Below are 26630 nucleotides of genomic sequence, written 5' to 3'. Positions count from 1 at the left end.
CCTCTTGTTGTTTGTCCTTCACCGCGCTGGCCGTGGTGTCGCCTCTGGCCGGCAGGGAGCGCTGCTTCGCTGACACAGCCTGGCCCCAGTATAAATAAAAAAAAGTTTGTTCTGCGTTGTTTTTACGCAGGCGCAAAGCATGCTGTTTGTCCAGTTTCTCTGGTTGACTTACCTGTGAGGTGGAGCAGTTTCGGTTCTTCGTGAGAGGATTAAATAATACCGACCACGGGTTTGGGTAAGCGCGTCCCGGGAGACTACAACCTCATTCCTCGGTATGTGAGACTATAGGGACGCCCGCTGCGGAGCTGCTCGAGATTTCGCCAGGATTTCAGAATCTGTGCAACAGCAGGTGCGCGAGCGGGGACAAACGGTGAGAGGAGACGAAGAGGGGGGTGTGTGTTTCCGTGAGTGAGTTCACTATTGAAACGGAATAAATGATTGGGAAATTCAACTGGTTGTTTTTTTTAAATGCCGAATTGTCGGGTCCTGCTCAATTATGCGGCTGGTGATCCCCACGGCTGCCGAGTTTCAGGATTCAGCGGCAGCCTGAAGTCTCCGTGCCTGCGGTGAGGGACTCTTCGCCCCGGGGTGGTGGCAGTGGGACAAACGCCACACACATTGTTTCCGTGTAGTAAGCCTCCCCGTGGACACCGAACACGGTGCTCGCGCTGTGGGTAGAATTAACAATTGGAAAGATGATGGGCTTCCTACGCCGGACGTTCAGCCACCGCTCGCGCAGACGGTTTCAGACAGCGGACGAACGGGACGGGAAAGGAAGAGGGGGAACCGCGAACCCCGCGCTCCTCGCGCACCAGCAGCAGGTCGTCCACGCGCCCGCCGTGGTGACCGGGGGAGCGGCCGTACACATCCCAGCGGCTGGGACCGACAAGGATGCAATCACCTGCCGCGTGCTGCTGCTGGATGGGTCGGACGTTAACGTGGATATACCAGTGAGTGTGTGTGTGGTGTCTCCATATTATTTTCAGATATAATTGTCTCTCAGCAGAATATAAAGTGACTGTTCTTCTATGGTTGTATGGCTTGGGTCATTCAGCACCATGGAGTTTTAACACCTGTCATTGTGTGTGTTCTGTGCGGTGAGGGGTAGGGCTACAGATGGTGTTGTGATCAGCCAATACACCACATTACTTCCCCATTCTGACTGTTGGCAGGAAGCTGCCTACCTCAGAGAAACCTCCACCTCCCTCTCTGCCCATCTCCCTCCCTCTCTCTCTCTGCCCATCTCCCTCCCTCTCTCTCTCTGCCCATCTCCCTCCCTCTCTCTGCCCATCTCCCTCCCCCTCTCTGCCACCTTCCCGCCATCCTCAGTTTTCTATCTCTCTCTCTTCTCTGTGAGGGAGTGATGTGATTTATCTTGTGGCGCTGTGACGAGAAAGAATGTGTGTGTCCAGGGGAGACGTAGGCATGTGTGCGTCATGTTGTCTTGAGAGAGTTTTATCATAAAGGTCGAGTTTGTGCGCGTGTCATCATGGTCAGTGAAGCCGTCTCATGCGTCACTTTTTGAATACATACAGGAAGACTGCTGAGGGAATCAATGGTCATGGATAGAGAACCTATGACCTAATGTTACTGTAGAGACGCGAGTAGTTACGTTTGATTTGTATCAGGCAAGAAATTCTCTGGCAAATAGACAAAACATCAGAACATGATAGCAATTCACTGTGTGAGGATGTAAGTTGTTGAAGTTAAATTAGTGCGCTGCAGGTGCGTGGAGCCTGGGTGTAGTTAATATGCTTTATGAAGTTTGACTCCGGAGATAATTTATTGCAGTGTGTGGAAAGCATCCTCTCTTCAGAACTAAACAGTACATTCAGTAATATCACATTAAATCTATTCCAAACAGTAGGCTATAACTTTGCCTTAGAGAATACAGGCGTGTGTATGTAAGGACTATTTCCTTAGTTTTCTCTTGTTAATTAGAACTAGCTCATGCTAACGGCCACCAGACGTCAGCTGATTGAAACCAGAGTCTATATAGAGCTCTAACAGGAACAAGCCTGAACATGACTGCTGAATCCTCCCTCAGGGATTCATCTACAGCTGTATTGAGTTGAAATGAATTCAATTGAACTCTTGTCTTCATCCAAAATCGACCTGCTAGGGCCTGCCCCCTAGGGGAAGATGTTTAGGGGTGGGGGTGCTGACTTTTATTTGTCAGGGGTCTGCTCATACAGGAGTAGTAAAGGCCAAGGGCACTACTTTTGTGAACAAAAATATTATGTATTTAAAATGTTTTTCTTGTGATTTATCAAGGGGTGCTGTAGCACCCTCAACACCCCTTAACACCCCAGTGCTATGCCCCTAGGCACTTTCAGCTAGCCACTACCCCCTAAACACTCATCTAGATATGAGTTGATGGGTACTAACACTATGGTGTTAACTTCACCTTTTCTGCCTTCACATAGGCTTGATGGACTTTGTCCCATTTTTACTTGCACCTGCTGTCTAATCCAGATCTACACAGGAGCTTTGGGGATAATATCTAGGGGGAATGTCTGTCTGTCTAGGGATAGTGCTTTGGGTAGGGGCTGTTTTGGAAGTGTGTGTGTGTGTTGTGCTGTGCTTTGACGGGAGCTGGAGAGGAACAGGAAGGGCAAGAGTTTTTTTTTGTGTGTGTGTGTGTGACACACAGGTTGGCAGGTTCATACTTGTTATCAGGAAACAAAGTACAAGGTTATCCTCTCTCTTTTAAAAACACACTTTGAGGGGTGCAGCTTTTTAGTGGTTTGGGGCATTGCATCTTGGTGGGTGTTCAGCTCAAGAGCCCTATGGATTGTGGGTGTTTCAAAGACAAAGGCCTGAATTATGGCTTCTTCCTCAGGTATTCTCCCTCTGATTCTGCCCCAGATGCAGTCCCTAGTAATGACACACACCCACACTCTGTCATTCTGCTCCATATCCACACACAAGGTCTAGGCTGTTTATTCTCCAGCCTCCCTATTGTGACTATAATACATGTGTGTGTTTAACAGAAAAGGTCAAAGGGCCAGGAGCTGTTTGACCAGATCAGGTATCATCTGGACCTGGTGGAGGCTGACTACTTTGGACTGCAGTTCATGGACCCAGAACAAGTCTCAGTGAGTAGATATACTCAAAGCCTCTGAACACACACACACCACAACCTGCCATTGCTGAGGGGCTTCCCTATGATGTAATGACACTAGTTAAATCAATCACAGTGTGGTGTTAAAATGATTGATCTGACGCTCCAGCTATCTGTCATATTCTCTCTGTCTCTCTGCCTGTCGCTGTCTCTCTGCCTGTCGCTGTCTCTCTGCCTGTCTCTCTCTCTACTTTTTATTTTTAGGGGTAGATCAGCTTTAATATTGCAGATAGATTGTGGGTTCTATCAATCTAATTGTCTGCATCATTTCCAATCCCCCATACATTTTTATATTTTCCTTTATTATTTTCCTCTACCACCCCTCCCCTAATTGGAGTAAAGTAATGGACAACAACACTTTTCAAATCAAATCGAATCAAATGTTATTTGTCACATACACATGGTTAGCAGATGTTAATGCGAGTGTAGCGAAATGCTTGTGCTTCTAGTTCCGACCATCCAGTAATAACCAACAAGTAATCTAACCTAACAATTCCACAACTACTACCTTATACACACAAGTGTAAAGGGATAAAGAATATGTACATAAAGATATATGAATGAGTGATGGTACAGAACGGCATAGGCAAGATGCAGTAGATGGTATAGAGTACAGTATATACATATGAGATGAGTAATGTAGGGTATATAAACATAAAGTGGCATAGTTTAAAATGGCTAGTGATACATTGATACATGTATTATATAAAGATGGCAAGATGCAGTAGATGATATAGAGTACAGTATATACATATACATATGAGATGAGTAATGTAGGGTATGTAAACATTATATTAAGTGGCATTGTTTAAAGTGGCTAGTGATACATTTTTACATAAATTTCCATCATTAAAGTGGCTGGAGTTGAGTCAGTATGTTGGCAGCGGACACTAAATGTTAGTGGTGGCTGTTTAACAGTCTGATTGCCTTGAGATAGAAGCTGTTTTTCAGTCTCTCGGTCCCTGCTTTGATGCAGGGACCAAGAGACTGAAGGCTTCTACTTAGGCTTCTACTTCCAGTTTATACATATTACAGACACAATGTCTTTTACAATAGTAATCTTTTGTTTGTTATGAGTCTCAGCCTTCAGCTCCACTCACCCCTCCCATCTATCTCTGAACCCCTCCCATCTATCTCTGAACCCCTCCCATCTATCTCTGAACCCCTCCCATCTAGCCAGCAGCATAGCACCCTGCATCCCACTGCTGGCCTGCTTCTGTAGCTAAGCAGGGTTGGTCCCTGGATGGGAGACCAGATGCTGCTGGAAGTGGTGTTGGAGGGCCAGTAGGAGGCACCCTTTCTTCTGGTCTAAAAATAAATATATATATCCCAATGCCCCAGGGCAGTGATTGGGGACATTGCTCTGTGTAGGGTGTCCTGGGACGTTAAACGAGTGTCCTGACTCTCTGTGGTCACTAAAGATCCCATGGCACTTATTGTAAGAGTAGGAGTATTAACCCTGGTGTCCTGGATAAATTCCCAATCTGGCCCTCATACCATCATGACCAACTAATCATCCCCAGCTTACAATTGGCTCATTCATTCCCCCTCCTCTCCCCTGTAACTATTCCCCAGGTCCTTGCTGTTAATGAGAATGTGTTCTCAGTCAACTTACCTGGTAAAATAAGGGTTAATAAATACATTCTCTGAACCCCTCCCATCTGTCTCTGAACACAATCCTGTTTTGATTTCTATTTGTCATTTATTTTTTAACTGTGATGTTTCACAAGTTCTGAACCTTTCTATTCTCATAGTTTCTACACATTGTAAATTAAAGATAAACAAGTTTGACAAAGGATTATATGATTGATTGACTGACTATGACTTTTCAGATCACCCAGCAGTGCAATTTGAAGCGTTAGCTGCAGGTAAATGTTGCAATTCTTGGGCCATTCCTGGACCTGCGACCAAAAACAAGCTACATATGGACAGTACCAAAACAAATGCTCTAATGATTCTGTCTCTTCACAGCAAAATCTGCAGAGCTGGGATGGTTGTAACCCCTCATATGTATAACATTCTGTTGTCTACTTCTTTGTGTCTCTTGCAGCACTGGCTGGATGTGTCCAAGCCCATAAAGAAACAGATCAGAGGTGAATCCATTCACTCCCACTATCTAATATTCTTAGTGTGTGTGTGGTGTATACTTAATAACAAGCGAAACCCAGCTACTTTTGCCAGACTGTTGGCAGTGTCCTGTACTCAATGTGTGCACTGTATAAAGTGGGTTTGTGTGTGGGAAGGCAGGTGGTTCATTACCAGCTGTTGACATGGTGATTAGTGAGTGGTGCAGGGTGACGCCAATGTTTACTTTGTCAGGAAACGCCCCTCTCACAGAGAGGGCTGCCTGGTTCTTACCCAAGTTTCCAGACAATTTTTAAATTAAGTGCCTGGTGTCCCCAGGATTTTTTTTATTTATATATAAAATAAGTTAAAATATATATATATATTTTTTTTTTTATACAATATGTGGTAGAATGACAGATTGGCCTGACTATCTTCTTCCCCCTAATTGAATCTCTCTGGCTCTGTCTCTCTGTTTCAGATGGTCCTCCATACAGACTGTTCTTCAGGGTGAAGTTCTACTCCTCAGAGCCCAATAACCTACATGAGGAGTTCACCAGGTAACACCACCACTGGCTGCCTGTGCGCACACACACACACTCGCGCGCACATTCTGCACACATGAATACACACACACTCATATACATACGGTCTCATTCACACAATCTCACCCCCTCCTCGGTGTAGTGTAGAGGTGTAAGGGTGCAGTGTAGCTAATTACTTTGGTCCAGTGGGGAAGAGACTAATTAAGGCAAAATGACTGACCTCTTCAGAGGGAGAAAGACAGTGTGCCAGTCAGTCAGTGTGAAAGGGAGAAAGATTGATTCTACATCAGTGGTTTTATTCTCACTCCTTTTGTCTGTGTTCCAGGTACCTGTTTGTGCTGCAGCTTCGACAAGACATTCTGTCCGGCAAGTAAGCAGCTCCTAACACCCCCAACACACACACACACACTAAACCTCTCTCTCACTCTCTCTGTCTCTCATTCTCTCTCCATCTGGGTCACATCTCCTGTGTGTAGCTCTATAATAAAGTACAGGATCAGAACATCAGAGGGCTGATCATTTAAAGAAAAGGACCTCTCCTCCCCAACACACATATATATATATATATATATATATATATATATATATATATATATATATATATATATATATATACACACACACACACACACAGTGCATTCGGAAAGTATCGAGGCCCCTTCCATTTTTCCACATTTTGTTACGTTACAGCCTTATTCTAAAATGAATTACATTATTTTCCCCCTCATCAATCTACACAAAATTCCTCTTAATGACAAAGCAAAAACAGGTTTTTAGAAATGTTTGCAAATGTATAAAAAAAACAGAAATGCCTTATTTACGTAAGTATTCAGACCCTTTGCTATGAGACCTTGAAATTGAGCTCCGGTGCATTCTGTTTCCATTGATCATCCTGTGGTAAATTCAATTAATTGGGCATTATTTGGAAAGGCACACAACTGTCTATATAAGGTCCCACAGTTGACAGTGCATGTCAGAGCAAAAACCAAACCATGAGGTCGAAGGAATTGTCCATAGAGCTCAGACAGGTTTGTGTCGAGACACAGATCTGGGGAAGGGTACCAAAAAATGTCTGCAGCATTGAAGGTCCCCAAGAACACAGTGGCCTCAATCATTCTTAAATGGGGTAAGTTTGACCACCAAGAACCACCATCTCTTTTCAGAGAGATGGCCGCACTGCCAAACTGAGCAATCTGGGGAGAAGGGCCTTTGTCAAGGAGGTGACCAAGAACCTGATGGTCACTCTGACTGAGCTCCAGTTCCTCTGTGGAGATGGGTGAACCTTCCAGAAGGTCAACCATCTCTGCAGCACTCCACCAATCAGTTCTTTATGGTAGAGGGGCCAGACAGAAGCCACTCCTCAGTAAAAGGCACATGACCACCTGCTTGGAGTTTGCTAAAAGGCACCTAAAGGACTCTCAGACCATGAGAAACAAGATTCTCTGGTCTGATGAAACCAAGATTGAACTCTTTGGCCTGAATGCCAAGCGTCACGTCTGGAGGAAACCTGGCACCATCCCTACAGTGAAGCATGGTGGTGGCAGAATCATGCTGTGGGGGTGTTTTTCAGTGGCAGGGACTGGGAGACTAGTCAGGATCGAGGGAATGATGAATGGAGCAAAGTACAGAGATCCTTGATGAAAACCTGCTCCAGAGCGCTCAGGACCTGAGACTGGGGCGAAGGTTCACCTTCCAACAGGACAATGACCCTAAGCACACAGCCAAGACAATGCTGGAATGGCTTCGGGACATGTCTCTGAATGTCCTTGAGTGGCCCAGCCAGAGCCTGGACATGAACTCAATTGAACATCTCTGGAGACCTGAAAATAGCTGTGCAGCGACACTCCCCATCCAACCTGGCGGAGCTTGAGAGGATCTGCGGGGAAGAATGGGAGAAACTCCCAAAATACAGGTGTGCCATGCTTGTAGCGTCGTACCAAAGAAGACTTGAGGTTGTAATCGCTGCCAAAGGTGCTTCAACAAAGTACTGAGTAAAGGGTGTGAATACTTATGTAAATGTAATATTTCAGTTTTATTTTTAAATACTACTTTAATACTATTTCAAATCTGTTTTTGTTATTTCATTATGGGGTATTGTGTGTGGATTGATGAGGACATTTTTATTTTATCCATTTTAGAATGAGGCTGTAGCGTAGCAAAATGTGGAAAAGGTCAAGGGGTCTGAATACTTTCTGAATGCACTACATACTTACACACAGTGTTGGAAGTAACGCTGCATTTGGTGTGATCTCTCTGTTCTGGAACCTTCCTCTCTCCCTCCAGGTTGAAGTGTCCATATGATGTCTCAGTAGACCTGGGGGCCTACTGCTTACAGAGTAGGTGATGATTTACACACTACGGTATCTCTGGAATCAGCATTCATGTTTCTTTTACACCTGACTATAACGCGTGCGTGCTTGTGTGTGTAGGTGAGCTGGGGGACTGTGACCCTCTAGAGCATTCTCCTGAGCTGGTGTCAGAGTTCCGCTTCACACCCAAACAGAGTGAGACCATGGAGGCAGACATCTTTAACAAGTGGGTGGACCTAAGGTGAGTTAAAACGCCATCCAACCATCCTCACTGGTGTCTGTCTGAACAGACTAGGTGTGTCTGGATAAGAACACAGGACATCTCCACTGGTGTCTGTCTGAACAGACTGTAGGTGTGTCTGGTTAAGAACACAGGACAGGTGATAACCACATGAACAATGTCTGGTTCTTTAACATCAACTCAGATAGAGGAGTGTATCACTCAGGTTTGATACAGCACTAGAAAACACCAATGTAGATTTCCCTCTCTATCTCTCTCTCCCTCTCTCCCTATCTCTCTCTCCCTCTCCCTCTATCTCTCTCTGTTTGCCTCTGTCTGTGTGACGGATCAAGGGATTAATCCCTGGAGCGTCTTGATTGAATCCAGGCAGTATTTAACCCTGCTAGTGTATGATCGCTCCAATCTCAGATTAGATTACACACACAGATTACACACACATACACTGGGGCTCACTGAGCTGACATGACACCAGTGGAAGCGAGAAACCAAAGAGAAACCCTACTGAGTTCCGCTCTCTCTCTATTGGCCAGATAAACCCTTAGGCCCTAATCTGTTGTGTACATCTGAACTGGATTACTGCAAGAAGTATGGAGGACATTCCACCCGGGGTGCAGGGTATGTGTGTTAGAGAGAGACTGAGCATGTGGTTGTGTTTCCCCAGGGGTAAGGATCCATCCCAGGCAGAGACAAACTTCCTCAACAAGTGTAAATGGCTGGAGCTGTACGGAGTGGACATGCACTTTGTCAAGGTTGGTGCGTGTGCTGCTGTTGTCAGTGTTTGATGTTTTTGAAGAGAGTTGTGTTGTAGAGTAGCGCTGAGCGTGTGTGACTGTGTCGTCCTCAGGGAAGGGACGGAGCGGAGTACGCTCTGGGTCTCACTCCCACTGGCATCCTGGTGTTTGAGGGCTCCACCAAGATAGGCCTCTTCTTCTGGTAAACACACACACACACTTTGACATGAACACTCCAACACACAATGATATATTCTTGAAAACAGCTGCGTAGTCTGCAATGTCAACTGTGTGTGTTCCAGGCCCAAGATCACCCGCCTGGATTTCAAAAAGAGTCGACTCACCCTAGTGGTGACGGAGGACGATGATCAGGTGAGCAATACACAAATACCCCTGCCCATGACCCCACTCTCCGAGGGTGTCTCATATATGCAAAGAAAATCATTTCCATTTCACAGCACCACACATTTACAGGCTACACACTTGTATGTGATCGCCCCCTATTTCACCTTTTGACTTGACAACAAAGACCATTTCATTGACATTGAAATATTTGGACTGCTTTTGTCGGAGTGGTGTTTGATTGTGATTGGCTGTTGTGTGTTTAGGGGCGGGAGCAGGAGCACACCTTTGTGTTCCAATTGGACAGTTCGAAGACGTGTAAACACTTGTGGAAATGTGCTGTGGAGAGCCACGCCTTCTTCCGGCTGCGCCAGCCCACTGCTGGGAAGGCCTCCAGCAGTGACTTCACACGCCTTGGATCACGCTTCAGGTTCAGGTGGGTGGGGCTCGCACCAACACTCAACTCTACAACAGAGGTTGTGCCCAAAATGGCACCCTATTCCCTATATAGTGCACCACTTTTGACCAGAGTTCTAGGGTGCACTATATAGTGAATAGAGTGCCGTGTTGGATGCACTCTGAGACTAGGTAGGGTTCTGGTCAAAAGTAGTGCACTAACTGAGGACTAGTGCGCCATCCGAGATGCAAGTTCTGTCTCTATGGTTACATGATGGAAGCTATGGTTACAGGGAAATGCCGTTTGTTTACATGTCAAACTGAAATGACCTCTTCAGATATACACACTCTTCCATGCATCTATCACCAACATACAGGGACACAGTATGTTGAGTCATGTAAATGTTCTGTACATCCTGACATGCCAAATACAGAGATGCCAGCTACTGTTCATCGTCGGTAAAGGGAAACTTGGGGGTTTTGGCAATGAAGCCCTTTATCTACTTCCCCAGAGTCAGATTGACTCAACGATACCATTTTTATGTATCTGCATCCAGTATTAAGGAAGTTATCAGCAGTTTTACGAGCCAATGCTAACTGGCATTAGCACATGATTGGAGGTCTATGAGATCTACTAGCATGCTAGCAGTTACCATAGACTTCAAATCATTGTGCTAATGCTAGTTAGCAATTACGCTAAAGCTAGTTAGCAAATTCCTTTAAACTGGGTTGGTATATTCTCCCCAGTACACACTATAGCCTATACCCTACAGCTCCCAGCAGGGACATAAAAATGGTATCAACGAGTTAATCTGACTCACTGCCAAAATCCTGAAGTATCCCTTTAAAGTGTTTGCTCTCTCCTTCTCAGTGGAAAGACTGAGTACCAGGCGACCCACGGAGGGAGGCTGAGGAGGGCCAGTACGTTTGAGAGGCGACCCAGCAAGAGATACCCCTCCCGCACTCACTCACTGGGGGGCAAGGGTTGGTATATTCTCCCCAGTACACACTATATCCTATACCCTACAGCTCTACATCCCTATAGCTCCCAGTTCCCCCATACAGTAAAACACCCTTACAGGCAGTTTCCCATGTCAATTCTCCTGTGCTTGATTCACTGACCTGATTTAACCTGGCTTTCTCTCTCTCTCTACAGCCCTCTCTCCAGCCAAACCACCACATATCAGGTGGGTCCCTGAGAGCACAGGACAACCAAGCATGTACAGAGCCCTTAGAAAGTATGCACACCCTTGACCTTTTTCCACATGTTGTTGTTACAAAGTGGGTTTAAATGGATTTAATTGTAACTTTCTGTCAACAATCTACACAAAATATACTAATGTCAAAGTGGTAGAAAAATTCTAACATTTGTAAAAATGTAACACTAATGTATCTTGATTAGATAAGTATTCAACCACCTGAGTCAATACATGTTAGAATCACCTTTGGCAGCGTTAGAATCACCTTTGCCAGAGTCTTTCTGGGTAAGTCTCTATGAGCTTTCCACACCTGGATTGTGCAACATTTGCCTATTAATTTTTTTCTAAATACTTCAAGCTCTGTCAAATTGGTTGTTGATCAGTGCTAGACAACCATTTTCACTTTCAGGTCTTGCCATAGATTTTCAAGTAGATTTAAGTAAAAACTATAACTCAGAACATTCACTGTCTTGGTAAGCAACCCCAGTATAAATTTGGCCTTGTGTTTTAGGTCATTGTCCTGCTGAAAGGTGAATTAATCTCCCAGTGTTTGGTGGAAAGCAGACTGAACCAGGTTTTCCTTTAGGATTTTTCCTGTGCTTAGCTCCATTACATTTTCTTATTTTTCCTGAAAAACTCCCCAGTCCTTAACAATTACAAGCATACCCATAACATGCTGCAGCCACCACTATCCTTGAAAATACAGAGGGGTATTTGGTGATGTGTTGCATATTTGATTTGCTCCAAACATACCACTTTGTAATCAGGACAAAAAGTGAATTGCTTTGCCACATTGCAGTATTTAGTGCCGTGTTGCAAACAGGAGGAATATTTGGAATATTTTGTATTCTGTACAGGCATCCTTCTTTTCACGCCGTCAATTAGGTTTGTATTGTGGAGTAACTACAATGTTTTTCCATCCTCAGTTCTCCCCTATCACAGCCCTTAAACTCTTTAACTGTTTTAAAGTCACCATTGGCCTCATGGTGAAATCCCTGAGCAGTGTTCTTCCTCTCTGGCAGCTGAGTTAGGAAGGACGCTTGTATCTTTGTAGTGACTGGGTGTATTGGTACACCATCCAAAGTGTAATTATTAACTTCATCATGTTCAAAGGGATATTCCATGTCTGCTTTATAAAAAATAAAAATAAATACCAATAGTTGCCCTTCTTTACGAGGCATTGTAAAACCTCCATGGTCTTTGTGGGTGAATCTGTTTGTATTTCACTGCTCGACTGAGGGACCTTACAATTATCTGTATGTGTGGGGTACAGAGATGAGGTAGTCTTAAAAAATATATTATTATTTCACACACAGTGAGTCCATGCAACTTATTTTAAATGTTAAGCACATTTTTACTTCTGAATTTATTTAGGCTTGCCAAAACTAAGGGGTTGAATAATTCTTGACTCAAGACATTTCAGCTTTTGATTTGTAATTAATTTGTAAACATTTCTGAAAACATAATTCCACTTGGACATTATGAGGTGTTTTATGTAGGCCGGTGAGCAAAACAAATGTATATTTAATCCATTTTCTAATTCAGGCTGTAACACAACAAAGTGGAGAAAGTCCAGGGGTGTGAGTCCTTTCTGAAGGAGTTGTATGTTACGCCTCTATTCATGTTACAGAGCAGTATGGTAATGAGCTAGATGTACATTTTATAACAATGTAAGTAAATTGAAGATATGTTTCGGTTAATGATCTGTATGTAAATGTAATCTTATTGAGCAGTTATATTGTTCTGTTTCAGCGCCCACACCAGCCCCGAACCTAGTCTACACCCGGTAAGACACACACACACAATGGTTCCTCATGGATATGAAGGTTAAAAAGGAAAACGTCAGTGGATACCTTTGTGACTGATTACCATGGCAATGCATCTGCAATATTCAACTGAATATAATTTTCTCAGTCTTTTTCTCCATCTATCTCTGTTCAGTACCAGCGTAACATCCCTATAGCCCAGGAGCCTTGGCACCCAGCCCTCACACCCCCCATCTACCTACAACACTCAGGACACACATCCCCGCACAGGTGAGACAGACAGACAGACAGACAGACGCACACATAGGTAAGGCAGTTGTCTTCTTAATGGTGTATAGTGAGTCCCCCTAGCCCCCAGAGTTCTCTCTCATTTCAGAGGTGCTCTCTTTCTCTCTGCCAGGTATCTCCACTATCTTTTTATTTTTGAATGTCTCTTTCACTTCATATCACTGTTACATCATTCATGTGTTGCATCATTTAGACAGGCTGTGTGTGTGTATGCTTACCGTGTCTGTATGCGTACCATGTGTGTAATTTCCCATGTCCAGAGCGCCTGCCGCAGTAGCAGTGAGTCAAGAGCCCAGTCATCGGTCAGTACCAGAGAGGACCAGCGGGTCTTTCCCAGGATCCATCAGTGTTGTGTACAGAGACAAGGTCATGACTGCACTCTGACCCCTCCACCCTAACCTCTATAGCTCTGACCCAGGACCCTGTCCCAAACCCACCTCTAAATCTAAACTCTAACGCATACACACATGCATAGGAGACAATTGGAATACAGAAGACAGAGAGAGACTGGGGGACAGAGAAACACTCTGGTTGTGGACTCATGGACCAAAATACCTCGCCATCCTCCTCCTCATCACCCTCCTCATCATCACCATCATTACACACCAGCCTTGTCTACCATGTGTCTTCTCCATCAGATCACCACCACCATGCTGTGGAGACAGAGACTCCTAACAGAAAGAGAGAGACGTTAAACACAGAGAGACCATAGAGAGATCTCTGTCCTAGTGGATTGGACCATGATGTTTGATGTTCAGTGCCTTGTTAGTTCATGTAATTGTTGTTGATACTTTAGTGGCTGAATGCTACAAAGTCCTCAAATGTAACTGGGTGAGATTGAAATTCCGTTTATGCTTTACAAAATTATTAGCGGGTAGATTTGCTTTTAGCCAAATCCTTTTAGAGCAAGCCAAATAATTTCATGTTTTAAAAGTTATCCTAGATCAGGATTCATTGTTTGAATGTAAGATGCCAATCATTTGAGTGTGTGAAGTAGTCTGTGTCATCATAAACTGCTGTAACTAGGGGTCACATGGTTCTACATTACATCTGTAGGGGAATATAGCTACTTTGGAAATCTCAGCTAAACGATGAAGGAAAATGTTCTTGTTAAATCCTTATCAGCAATATATACAGTACAATAGGGTGTCATGTTATGCAGCGATAGACTCAAGACTTCCATATCTGCCTTTGTTCTTCAGAGACATGAATGTTGTGTGTGAGGGGTTCTGACTCAGCTTAATCAACCCCCATAGATCAATAGCCTTGTTTACCTGTGTTAATGCTGATTGTGTTTACATCCTCTTCATGCTCAACATTCCTTCCTGTTGCCTTAAAATTGTTACTCTTATCACAACCAGCCTTAGATTGGTTGCTACAGCCTTGTTGAATAAACACACTGCTTAAACTCCTTCACTGAAGTTGAATAATGTACACGTGTACACACACACACACACTGATTGATTGTTAAAATGGTGTGCCATACACACACACACACACACAAGACCACACACCGACTACCAAAGCACAGGTGGCTGATTGTACCTTAATTGGGGAAGATGGGCTCATAGAATGTTATCAAACGTGGTTTCCATGAGCTGCTCTCCCCTCAGCAGCCTGTGTACCAAAGAGGTTTTAAAAACTGGTGTTACTGTGGTAATGAAGGTGGAACAGGGTGCTGGTCTGGTTCTGGGTTTCTGGACTGGGTTTGAGTGAGTGTGATGTGCTGTCCCCAGTTTCCCTCTGAGTGGTCCTGTCCTGGGAGGGGAGCAGCAGTTCAGTGTTGAGGAGAACGAGACGCCGTACTCTGGAAACATACACCATCGCCACCGCAGACACACACACTACGACAACAGCCAGGAGACTTACTGTCACACACACAGCAAGAACAGTGAGTATACACACACACACGGGTATACACACCACGGCAGCCAGGTTACAGACACCACGGCAGGCAGGTTACAGACACCACGGCAGCCAGGTTATACACACCACGGCAGCCAGGTTATACACACCACGGCAGCCAGGTTATACACACCACGGCAGCCAGGTTACAGACACCACGGCAGGCAGGTTACAGACACCACGGCAGCCAGGTTATACACACCACGGCAGCCAGGTTACAGACACCACGGCAGCCAGGTTACACACACCACGGCAGCCAGGTTATACACACCACGGCAGCCAGGTTACAGACACCACGGCAGGCAGGTTATACACACCACGGCAGCCAGGTTATACACACCACGGCAGCCAGGTTATACACACCACGGCAGCCAGGTTACAGACACCACGGCAGCCAGGTTATACACACCACGGCAGCCAGGTTACAGACACCACGGCAGGCAGGTTATACACACCACGGCAGCCAGGTTATACACACCACGGCAGCCAGGTTATACACACCACGGCAGCCAGGTTACAGACACCACGGCAGCCAGGTTACAGACACCACGGCAGCCAGGTTATACACACCACGGCAGCCAGGTTACAGACACCACGGCAGCCAGGTTACACACACCACGGCAGCCAGGTTATACACACCACGGCAGCCAGGTTACTGACACCACGGCAGCCAGGTTATACACACCACGGCAGCCAGGTTATACACACCACGGCAGCCAGGTTACAGACACCACGGCAGGCAGGTTACAGACACCACGGCAGCCAGGTTATACACACCACGGCAGCCAGGTTACAGACACCACGGCAGGCAGGTTACAGACACCACGGCAGCCAGGTTATATGTTAACACTGTGTGTGTGTTTAGAACACAGAGCCCCTCCCTGTCCTGTAGATGAGTTGGAGCTCTGTCTGCTCAACCCCCTGGAGACAGACAGCAACACCTCTCCCTGGCCTTCACTACATGTCAACATGGACAACAAGGTACGGTTACACACCAGGTCAGACATATTTTAGCAGTTATTTTAATACACATTTGGACTCCATCTCTCATCTCTCATCTCTCAGGCAGAGGAGAAGCAGTTGTCTGAGAAGTCTCTCCAGCCCTCCTCTCCCCGCAGCCCTCCAGACCATCTCAAGTGTAACATCTTCAAAGCTCAGATGGAGGCTGTCTTTAGAGTGAGTACTGACCCCTAGTGATGGAGGCTGTCTATAGAGTGAGTACTGACACCTAGTGATGGAGGCTGTCTTCAGAGTGAGTACTGACCCCTAGTGATGGAGGCTGTCTATAGAGTGAGTATTGACACCTAGTGATGGAGGCTGTCTATAGAGTGAGTACTGACACCTAGTGATGGAGGCTGTCTATAGACTGAGTATTGACACCTAGTGATGGAGGCTGTCTATAGAGTGAGTACTGACCCCTAGTGATGGAGGCTGTCCATAGACTGAGTACTGACCCCTAGTGATGGAGGCTGTCTATAGACTGAGTACTGACCCCTAGTGATGGAGGCTGTCTATAGAGTGAGTACTGACACCTAGTGATGGAGGCTGTCTATAGAGTGAGTTCTGACCCCTAGTGATGGAGGCTGTCTATAGACTGAGTATTGACACCTAGTGATGGAGGCTGTCTATAGAGTGAGTACTGACACCTAGTGATGGAGGCTGTCTTTAGAGTGAGTACTGCCCCCTAGTGATGGAGGCTGTCTATAGAGTGAGTACTGACACCTAGTGATGGAGGCTGTCTATAGAGTGAGTACTGACCCCTAGTGATGGAGGCTGTCTATAGAGTGAGTACTGACCCCTAGTGATGGAGGCTGTCTATAGAGTGAGTACTAACCCCTAGTGATGGAGGCTGTCTATAGAGTGAGTACTGACACCTAGTGATGGAGGCTGTCTATAGACTGAGTACTGACACCTAGTGATGGAGGCTGTCTATAGACTGAGTACTGACCCCTAGTGATGGAGGCTGTCTATAGAGTGAGTACTAACCCCTAGTGATGGAGGCTGTCTATAGAGTGAGTACTAACCCCTAGTGATGGAGGCTGTCTATAGAGTGAGTACTAACCCCTAGTGATGGAGGCTGTCTATAGAGTGAGTACTAACCCCTAGTGATGGAGGCTGTCTATAAAGTGAGTACTGACACCTAGTGAGTGACGGAGGCTGTCTATAGAGTGAGGACTGACCCCTAGTGATGGAGGCTGTCTATAGAGTGAGGACTGACCCCTAGTGACGGAGGCTGTCCATAGAGTGAGTACTGACACCTAGTGACGGAGGCTGTCTATAGAGTGAGTACTAACCCCTAGTGATGGAGGCTGTCTATAAAGTGAGTACTGACACCTAGTGAGTGACGGAGGCTGTCCATAGAGTGAGTACTGACCCCTAGTGATGGAGGCTGTCTATAGAGTGAGGACTGACCCCTAGTGATGGAGGCTGTCTATAGAGTGAGGACTGACCCCTAGTGATGGAGGCTGTCTATAGAGTGAGTACTGACACCTAGTGATGGAGGCTGTCTATAGAGTGAGTACTGACACCTAGTGACGGAGGCTGTCTATAGAGTGAGTACTGACACCTAGTGACGGAGGCTGTCCATAGAGTGAGTACTGACACCTAGTGATGGAGGCTGTCTATAGAGTGAGTACTGACACCTAGTGACGGAGGCTGTCTATAGAGTGAGTACTGACACCTAGTGATGGAGGCTGTCTATAGAGTGAGTACTGACACCTAGTGATGGAGGCTGTCTATAGAGTGAGTTCTGACCCTATTGAGTGTGTGTTTGCAGTAGCCGTGTAAAAGCTTACATCCTCTCTCATTCTCTTGTCCTCTTCTCCTCTGTCGTCCTCCTGTCCTCTCCTCTTCTCCTGTCATCCCCCTGTCCTCTCCTCTTCTCTCATCCTCCTCTTCTCCTCTCTCATCCTCCTCTGTCATCCTCCTGTCCTCTCCTCTTCTCCTGTCATCCCCCTGTCCTCTCCTCTTCTCTCATCCTCCTCTTCTCCTCTCTCATCCTCCTCTGTCATCCTCCTGTCCTCTCTCATCCTCCTCTGTCATCCTCCTGTCCTCTCCTCTTCTCCTCTCTCATCCTCCACTTCTCCTATGTCATCGTCCTCTCCTCTTCTCCCATCCTCCCCTTCTCTTCTCCTCTGTCATCCTCTTCTCCTCTGTCATCCTCCTGTCCTCTCCTCTTCTTCCTCTCTTGATGAAGGATGCTCCGCTGACGCCCAGAGGGAAGACCTGTAGTCAGGAGATCAATGACAGGCCAGTAGTAGCAGTGATACAATACTCCTCCCAGTGTGTGTGTTTGATGGTGGATGATAATGGTATGTGTGTGTCTCAGGTATCAGAGCTCCAGTCAGGACTCTAGAGACTCTGCCACTTCCAGTCTGACCACAGAGAAAACATCCCTCCGCCCTGACCACAACTCAACCACAGACAGACCCGCCAAGTCGAACCCTAACACCAACCGCAGGAAAAGACTGGTCAGGCAGTTCAGCTTGTAAGTATGGCAGGGTATTCACAACCTGCTCTGGGATTCCATACGATGCTCACAGCTGTGTCCTGTACTCAAAGTACTGTCATAACCTAGCCACTCTACACAAAAACCTATGATGTTAGTTATTCACTACTCGTGATACATTAGAATGCTGTGGCTGAACACTGTCCTGTAATTGGTCCTCAGTAACCATGAGGACGAGGATAATCTCCCAGAGGCCCTTGCAGCGATCTCTTCCCGGAGCACTGGGAAGTGTGGATCTAACAACTCACTGGACAACCAGACACAACCCTCCATATACCCTCAGGAAACAAACACACAGGTTATCATACCCCAGAGCACTCAGCAACACACACTTTTCATAGCAGAGCATTTGCCCATTTGGATCAGAGCCTTGTCATTTCTAAGCAAATACCAGGATAATAGTGGATTGTGAACTAAACTGTTTTGTGTGTGTTGCAGATGGACATGCCGATACTGGAGCTGAGGAGTCCATGCTGTGAGCGTTCTGCCTCTCCCCACCTCTCCCCTTCCTACTACCACACCTCCATCCCTCCCCTGGTACCCTGCCTCGCCTCTCACACCAACAGGTAACACACACTCAGGTTACACACACACTCAGGTTACACACACACTCAGGTTACAGACACACTCAGGTTACAGACACACTTAACACACAAATCTCAGTCATGTAACATTCCTCTTGATGATCTGTGTGTGTGTGTGTGTGTCTGTCTGTGTGTGTGTCTGTGTTTAGCGGGGAAGAGATGAGGTTGGGCAGAGAGAAGATTCTCAGGGCTCTCCTGATGACGGAGCTCTGAGTCCGTGACCCTTGTGACATCATGGATGCCTCATGGACCTGGTGCGAGACGACCTTCAGGAGTCCCACGTCCACTGGCTGCACTCAGCAGTCTGCATTTACTGTACATAATGCAGTCAACCTTTCTAGATTTGCATACAAAAGACTTTGCTGAAGTGTTATTTTAAAAGGAACATGTTTTATGTCTACCCACACTACACACCCTGTAATAACATGCTCCCACACTACACACCCTGTAATAACATGTTCCCACACTACACACCCTGTAATAACATGCTCCCACACTACACACCCTGTAATAACATGTTCCCACACTACACACCCTGTAACAACATGTTCCCACACTACACACCCTGTAATAACATGTTCCCACACTACACACCCTGTAATAACATGTTACCACACTACACACCCTGTAATAACATGCTCCCACACTACACACCCTGTAATAACATGTTCCCACACTACACACCCTGTAATAACATGTTCCCACACGACACACCCTGTAATAACATGTTCCCACACTACACACCCTGTAATAACATGTTCTCACACTACACACCCTGTAACAACATGCTCCCACACTACACACCCTGTAATAACATGCTCCCACACTACACACCCTGTAATAACATGTTTTATGTCTACCCACACTACACACCCTGTAACAACATGCTCCCACACTGCACACCCTGTAATAACATGTTCCCACACTACACACCCTGTAATAACATGCTCCCACACTACACACCCTGTAATAACATGTTCTCACACTACACACCCTGTAATAACATGTTCCCACACTACACACCCTGTAATAACATGCTCCCACACTACACACCCTGTAATAACATGTTCTCACACTACACACCCTGTAATAACATGTTCCCACACTAGACACCCTGCAATAACATGTTCCCACACTACACACCCTGTAACAACATGTTCCCACACTACACACCCTGTAATAACATGTTCCCACACTACACACCCTGTAACAACATGCTCCCACACTACACACCCTGTAATAACATGCTCCCACACTACACACTCTGTAATAACATGCTCCCACACTACACACCCTGTAATAACATGTTCTCACACTACACACCCTGTAATAACATGCTCCCACACTACACACCCTGTAATAACATGTTCCCACACTACACACCCTGTAATAACATGTTCCCACACTACACACCCTGTAATAACATGTTCCCACACTACACACCCTGTAATAACATGCTCCCACACTACACACCCTGTAATAACATGTTTTATGTCTACCCACACTACACACCCTGTAACAACATGCTCCCACACTACACACCCTGTAATAACATGTTCTCACACTACACACCCTGTAATAACATGTTTTATGTCTACCCACACTACACACCCTGTAACAACATGCTCCCACACTACACACCCTGTAACAACATGCTCCCACACTACACACCCTGTAATAACATGTTCTCACACTACACACCCTGTAATAACATGTTCTCACACTACACACCCTGTAATAACATGTTCCCACACTACACACCCTGTAATAACATGTTCTCACACTACACACCCTGTAATAACATGTTCCCACACTACACACCCTGTAATAACATGTTCTCACACTACACACCCTGTAATTACATGCTCCCACACTACACGCCCTGTAATAACATGCTCCCACACTACACACCCAGTAACAACATGCTCCCACACTACACACCCTGTAATAACATGCTCCCACACTACACACCCTGTAATAACATGCTCCCACACTACACACCCTGTAACAACATGCTCCCACACTGCACACCCAGTAACAACATGCTCCCACACTACACACCCTGTAATTACATGCTCCCACACTACACGCCCTGTAACAACATGCTCCCACACTACACACCCAGTAACAACATGCTCCCACACTACACACCCTGTAATAACATGCTCCCACACTACACACCCTGTAATAACATGCTCCCACACTACACACCCTGTAACAACATGCTCCCACACTGCACACCCAGTAACAACATGCTCCCACACTGCACACCCTGTAACAATATGCTCCCACACTGCACACCCAGTAACAACATGCTCCCACACTGCACACCCAGTAACAACATGCTCCCACACTGCACACCCAGTAACAACATGCTCCCACACTGCACACCCAGTAACAACATGCTCCCACTGCACACCCTGTAATAACATGCTCCCACACTGCACACCCAGTAACAACATGCTCCCACACTGCACACCCAGTAACATGCTCCCACTGCACACCCAGTAACAACATGCTCCCACTGCACACCCTGTAATAACATGCTCCCACACTGCACACCCAGTAACAACATGCTCCCACACTGCACACCCAGTAACAACATGCTCCCACTGCACACCCTGTAATAACATGCTCCCACACTGCACACCCAGTAACAACATGCTCCCACACTACACACCCTGTAATAACATGTTTTATGTCTACCCACACTACACACCCTGTAACAACATGTTTTATGTCTACCCACACTACACACCCAGTAACAACATGCTCCCACACTACACACCCTGTAACAACATGCTCCCACACTACACACCCTGTAACAACATGCTCCCACACTGTACACCCAGTAACAACATGCTCCCACACTGCACACCCTGTAACAATATGCTCCCACACTGCACACCCAGTAACAACATGCTCCCACACTGCACACCCAGTAACAACATGCTCCCACACTGCACACCCAGTAACAACATACTCCCACACTGCACACCCAGTAACAACATGCTCCCACTGCACACCCTGTAATAACATGTTCCCACACTACACACCCTGTAATAACATGCTCCCACACTACACACCCTGTAATAACATGTTTTATGTCTACCCACACTACACACCCTGTAACAACATGCTCCCACACTACACACCCTGTAATAACATGTTCTCACACTACACACCCTGTAATAACATGTTTTATGTCTACCCACACTACACACCCTGTAACAACATGCTCCCACACTACACACCCTGTAACAACATGCTCCCACACTACACACCCTGTAATAACATGTTCTCACACTACACACCCTGTAATAACATGTTCTCACACTACACACCCTGTAATAACATGTTCCCACACTACACACCCTGTAATAACATGTTCTCACACTACACACCCTGTAATAACATGTTCCCACACTACACACCCTGTAATAACATGTTCTCACACTACACACCCTGTAATTACATGCTCCCACACTACACGCCCTGTAATAACATGCTCCCACACTACACACCCAGTAACAACATGCTCCCACACTACACACCCTGTAATAACATGCTCCCACACTACACACCCTGTAATAACATGCTCCCACACTACACACCCTGTAACAACATGCTCCCACACTGCACACCCAGTAACAACATGCTCCCACACTACACACCCTGTAATTACATGCTCCCACACTACACGCCCTGTAACAACATGCTCCCACACTACACACCCAGTAACAACATGCTCCCACACTACACACCCTGTAATAACATGCTCCCACACTACACACCCTGTAATAACATGCTCCCACACTACACACCCTGTAACAACATGCTCCCACACTGCACACCCAGTAACAACATGCTCCCACACTGCACACCCTGTAACAATATGCTCCCACACTGCACACCCAGTAACAACATGCTCCCACACTGCACACCCAGTAACAACATGCTCCCACACTGCACACCCAGTAACAACATGCTCCCACACTGCACACCCAGTAACAACATGCTCCCACTGCACACCCTGTAATAACATGCTCCCACACTGCACACCCAGTAACAACATGCTCCCACACTGCACACCCAGTAACATGCTCCCACTGCACACCCAGTAACAACATGCTCCCACTGCACACCCTGTAATAACATGCTCCCACACTGCACACCCAGTAACAACATGCTCCCACACTGCACACCCAGTAACAACATGCTCCCACTGCACACCCTGTAATAACATGTTCCCACACTGCACACCCTGTAACAACATGCTCCCACACTACACACCCTGTAATAACATGTTTTATGTCTACCCACACTACACACCCTGTAACAACATGTTTTATGTCTACCCACACTACACACCCAGTAACAACATGCTCCCACACTACACACCCTGTAACAACATGCTCCCACACTACACACCCTGTAACAACATGCTCCCACACTGTACACCCAGTAACAACATGCTCCCACACTGCACACCCTGTAACAATATGCTCCCACACTGCACACCCAGTAACAACATGCTCCCACACTGCACACCCAGTAACAACATGCTCCCACACTGCACACCCAGTAACAACATACTCCCACACTGCACACCCAGTAACAACATGCTCCCACTGCACACCCAGTAACAACATGCTCCCACACTGCACACCCAGTAACAACATGCTCCCACACCACACCCTGTAACAACATTCTCCCACACTACACACCCTGTAATAACATGCTCCCACACTGCACACCCTGTAACAACATTCTCCCACACTACACACCCTGTAATAACATGTTTTATGTCTACCCACACTACACACCCTGCAATAACATGTTCCCACACTACACACCCTGCAATAACATGTTCCCACACTACACACCCTGTAACAACATGTTCCCACACTACACACCCTGTAATAACATGTTCCCACACTACACACCCTGTAATAACATGCTCCCACACTACACACCCTGTAATAACATGTTCCCACACTACACGCCCTGTAATAACATGTTCCCACACTACACACCCTGTAACAACATGCTCCCACACTACACACCCTGTAATAACATGTTCTCACACTACACACCCTGTAATAACATGTTCTCACACTACACACCCTGTAATAACATGTTCCCACACTACACACCCTGTAATAACATGTTCTCACACTACACACCCTGTAATAATATGTTCCCACACTACACACCCTGTAATAACATGTTCTCACACTACACACCCTGTAATTACATGCTCCCACACTACACGCCCTGTAATAACATGCTCCCACACTACACACCCTGTAACAACATGCTCCCACACTACACACCCAGTAACAACATGCTCCCACACTACACACCCTGTAATAACATGCTCCCACACTACACACCCTGTAATAACATGTTCTCACACTACACACCCTGTAATAACATGTTCCCACACTACACACCCTGTAATAACATGTTCTCACACTACACACCCTGTAATTACATGCTCCCACACTACACGCCCTGTAATAACATGCTCCCACACTACACACCCTGTAACAACATGCTCCCACACTACACACCCAGTAACAACATGCTCCCACACTACACACCCTGTAATAACATGCTCCCACACTACACACCCTGTAATAACATGCTCCCACACTACACACCCTGTAACAACATGCTCCCACACTGCACACCCAGTAACAACATGCTCCCACACTGCACACCATGTAACAATATGCTCCCACACTGCACACCATGTAACAATATGCTCCCACACTGCACACCCAGTAACAACATACTCCCACACTGCACACCCAGTAACAACATGCTCCCACTGCACACCCTGTAATAACATGCTCCCACACTGCACACCCAGTAACAACATGCTCCCACACTGCACACCCAGTAACAACATGCTCCCACTGCACACCCTGTAATAACATGCTCCCACACTGCACACCCTGTAACAACATGCTCCCACACTACACACCCTGTAATAACATGTTTTATGTCTACCCACACTACACACCCTGTAACAACATGTTTTATGTCTACCCACACTACACACCCAGTAACAACATGCTCCCACACTACACACCCTGTAACAACATGCTCCCACACTACACACCCTGTAACAACATGCTCCCACACTGTACACCCAGTAACAACATGCTCCCACACTGCACACCCTGTAACAATATGCTCCCACACTGCACACCCAGTAACAACATGCTCCCACACTGCACACCCAGTAACACCATGCTCCCACACTGCACACCCAGTAACAACATACTCCCACACTGCACACCCAGTAACAACATGCTCCCACTGCACACCCTGTAACAACATGCTCCCACACTGCACACCCAGTAACAACATGCTCCCACACCACACCCTGTAACAACATTCTCCCACACTACACACCCTGTAATAACATGCTCCCACACTACACACCCTGTAATAACATGTTTTATGTCTACCCACACTACACACCCTGTAATAACATGCTCCCACACTACACACCCTGTAACAACATGCTCCCACACTACACACCCTGTAATAACATGCTCCCACACTACACACCCTGTAATAACATGCTCCCACACTACACACCCTGTAATAACATGCTCCGAGAGAATCACATATCCCTGCAGACAGACAGGCAGGCAGACAGAGGGACGGGTGACGATGAAAGATGAATGCTAAAGTAGTAAGGTTACTGCTGGGAATCCCTAACTGTTTAAATGATGACACAAATAATTTGTCATGACTTATTGTATTGTCATGTTGATCTGCTCTAATGAAACTGCTACATGCTGGTAACTGTTCCCAGGTGAAAATCTGCAGAGCTGCTGTCCCGGTCTTGTCCTGTAGATGGAGACACACCCAAACAGACTGCAGCTTGAATCAGTTGTAGTTGCCCATAACCACTACCCGGATCAGGCCTTTTTACATCCTCCCTATGGTTAATCTTAGAATTAATCTGATCCTAGGCCTGTGGTTACATGGAACTAACTGGAGAGTTTGAGTCAGAGCTCAGGTTACAGCTCTGCCATGTTTCTGTGCAGTTCCTTTTGCTGTTCTTGTCTATGTTCTATACCCCTGTGTTTAACCTTAATAAAGACAACGTGTTAACTTTAACAAACATTCTGCTCTCTGTCTGGTCTCTGCTTGGGAAGTGCGTTGGTGTGTGTGTCAGGTGAATCAAGAGAAACCGGTGCATAAACAGGATCAGGTAGTGTTGTGGAGTGAGCGAGAATGTGGGTGGGGTCGTAGTGTTATACAATGCTAGTTCTGCCCTCGGGGTCCTAGTGCTTCTTGTTTTCTCTCTTCCTCTACCCTCATCTCCCTCTCTCCCTCCAATTTTTACTGCTAGAATTATCTGTTTCAGGATGACAATAGTACTGTGAGAGTACGAGAGAAGGTGTGAGGGACTGAGAGTCAGTACACCGTGGCAGGGAGTTCTCAGTCTTCCTCCTGCCACATTCTGTCAACAGCGGCCTCACCTTAGCAGTACGAGAGAAGTGTGGGAGTGTGTGAACGCAGCAAATCACAGACCAACTCATCATAGGTTCTTCACTCCAATTTGATCACATGATTGTTGTAATGAATAATGATTTCCCAGA

At 46.3% G+C, this 26630-nt stretch overlaps 1 protein-coding gene across 2 annotated transcripts; it reads left to right on the top strand.

Moving 5' to 3' along the window:
* Positions 1–598: 598 nt before the first annotated feature.
* On the top strand, positions 599–26151 carry LOC139572714 (band 4.1-like protein 4B). 2 transcript variants are annotated; one of them, XM_071395424.1, is made up of 23 exons: positions 599–950; positions 2994–3098; positions 5175–5217; positions 5670–5748; positions 6059–6103; positions 8017–8069; positions 8163–8283; positions 8945–9032; positions 9128–9216; positions 9317–9386; positions 9623–9792; positions 10624–10736; positions 10909–10939; positions 12704–12737; positions 12893–12987; positions 14742–14896; positions 15776–15891; positions 15976–16086; positions 18107–18159; positions 18239–18397; positions 18581–18716; positions 18857–18984; positions 19152–26151. In XM_071395424.1, exons 1-23 carry the CDS (start codon positions 696–698, stop codon positions 19213–19215), a joined length of 2313 nt encoding a protein of 770 aa, XP_071251525.1. In that variant the 5' UTR covers positions 599–695; the 3' UTR covers positions 19216–26151. The 2 variants fall into 2 exon arrangements, with proteins under 2 accessions (XP_071251525.1, XP_071251524.1); XM_071395423.1 differs by having other exon boundaries at positions 10909–10990.
* Positions 26152–26630: the final 479 nt, after the last annotated feature.

Source organism: Salvelinus alpinus, chromosome 4, assembly GCF_045679555.1.
Source record: "Salvelinus alpinus chromosome 4, SLU_Salpinus.1, whole genome shotgun sequence".
In the NCBI taxonomy this organism is placed as follows: domain Eukaryota; kingdom Metazoa; phylum Chordata; class Actinopteri; order Salmoniformes; family Salmonidae; genus Salvelinus; species Salvelinus alpinus.
The sequence above is the reverse complement of the archived record's forward strand: the minus strand, read 5'-3'. Positions and strand labels throughout refer to the sequence as shown.

Coding starts and splice junctions, on each gene's coding strand:
- LOC139572714 (XM_071395423.1), top strand. CDS start 696: ATGATGGGCTTCCTACGCCGGACGTTCAGCCACCGCTCGCGCAGACGG. Junction 5,749..6,058: donor CTACATGAGGAGTTCACCAG/GTAACACCACCA, acceptor TCTGTGTTCCAG/GTACCTGTTTGTGCTGCAGC. Junction 12,738..12,892: donor CCGAACCTAGTCTACACCCG/GTAAGACACACA, acceptor ATCTCTGTTCAG/TACCAGCGTAACATCCCTAT.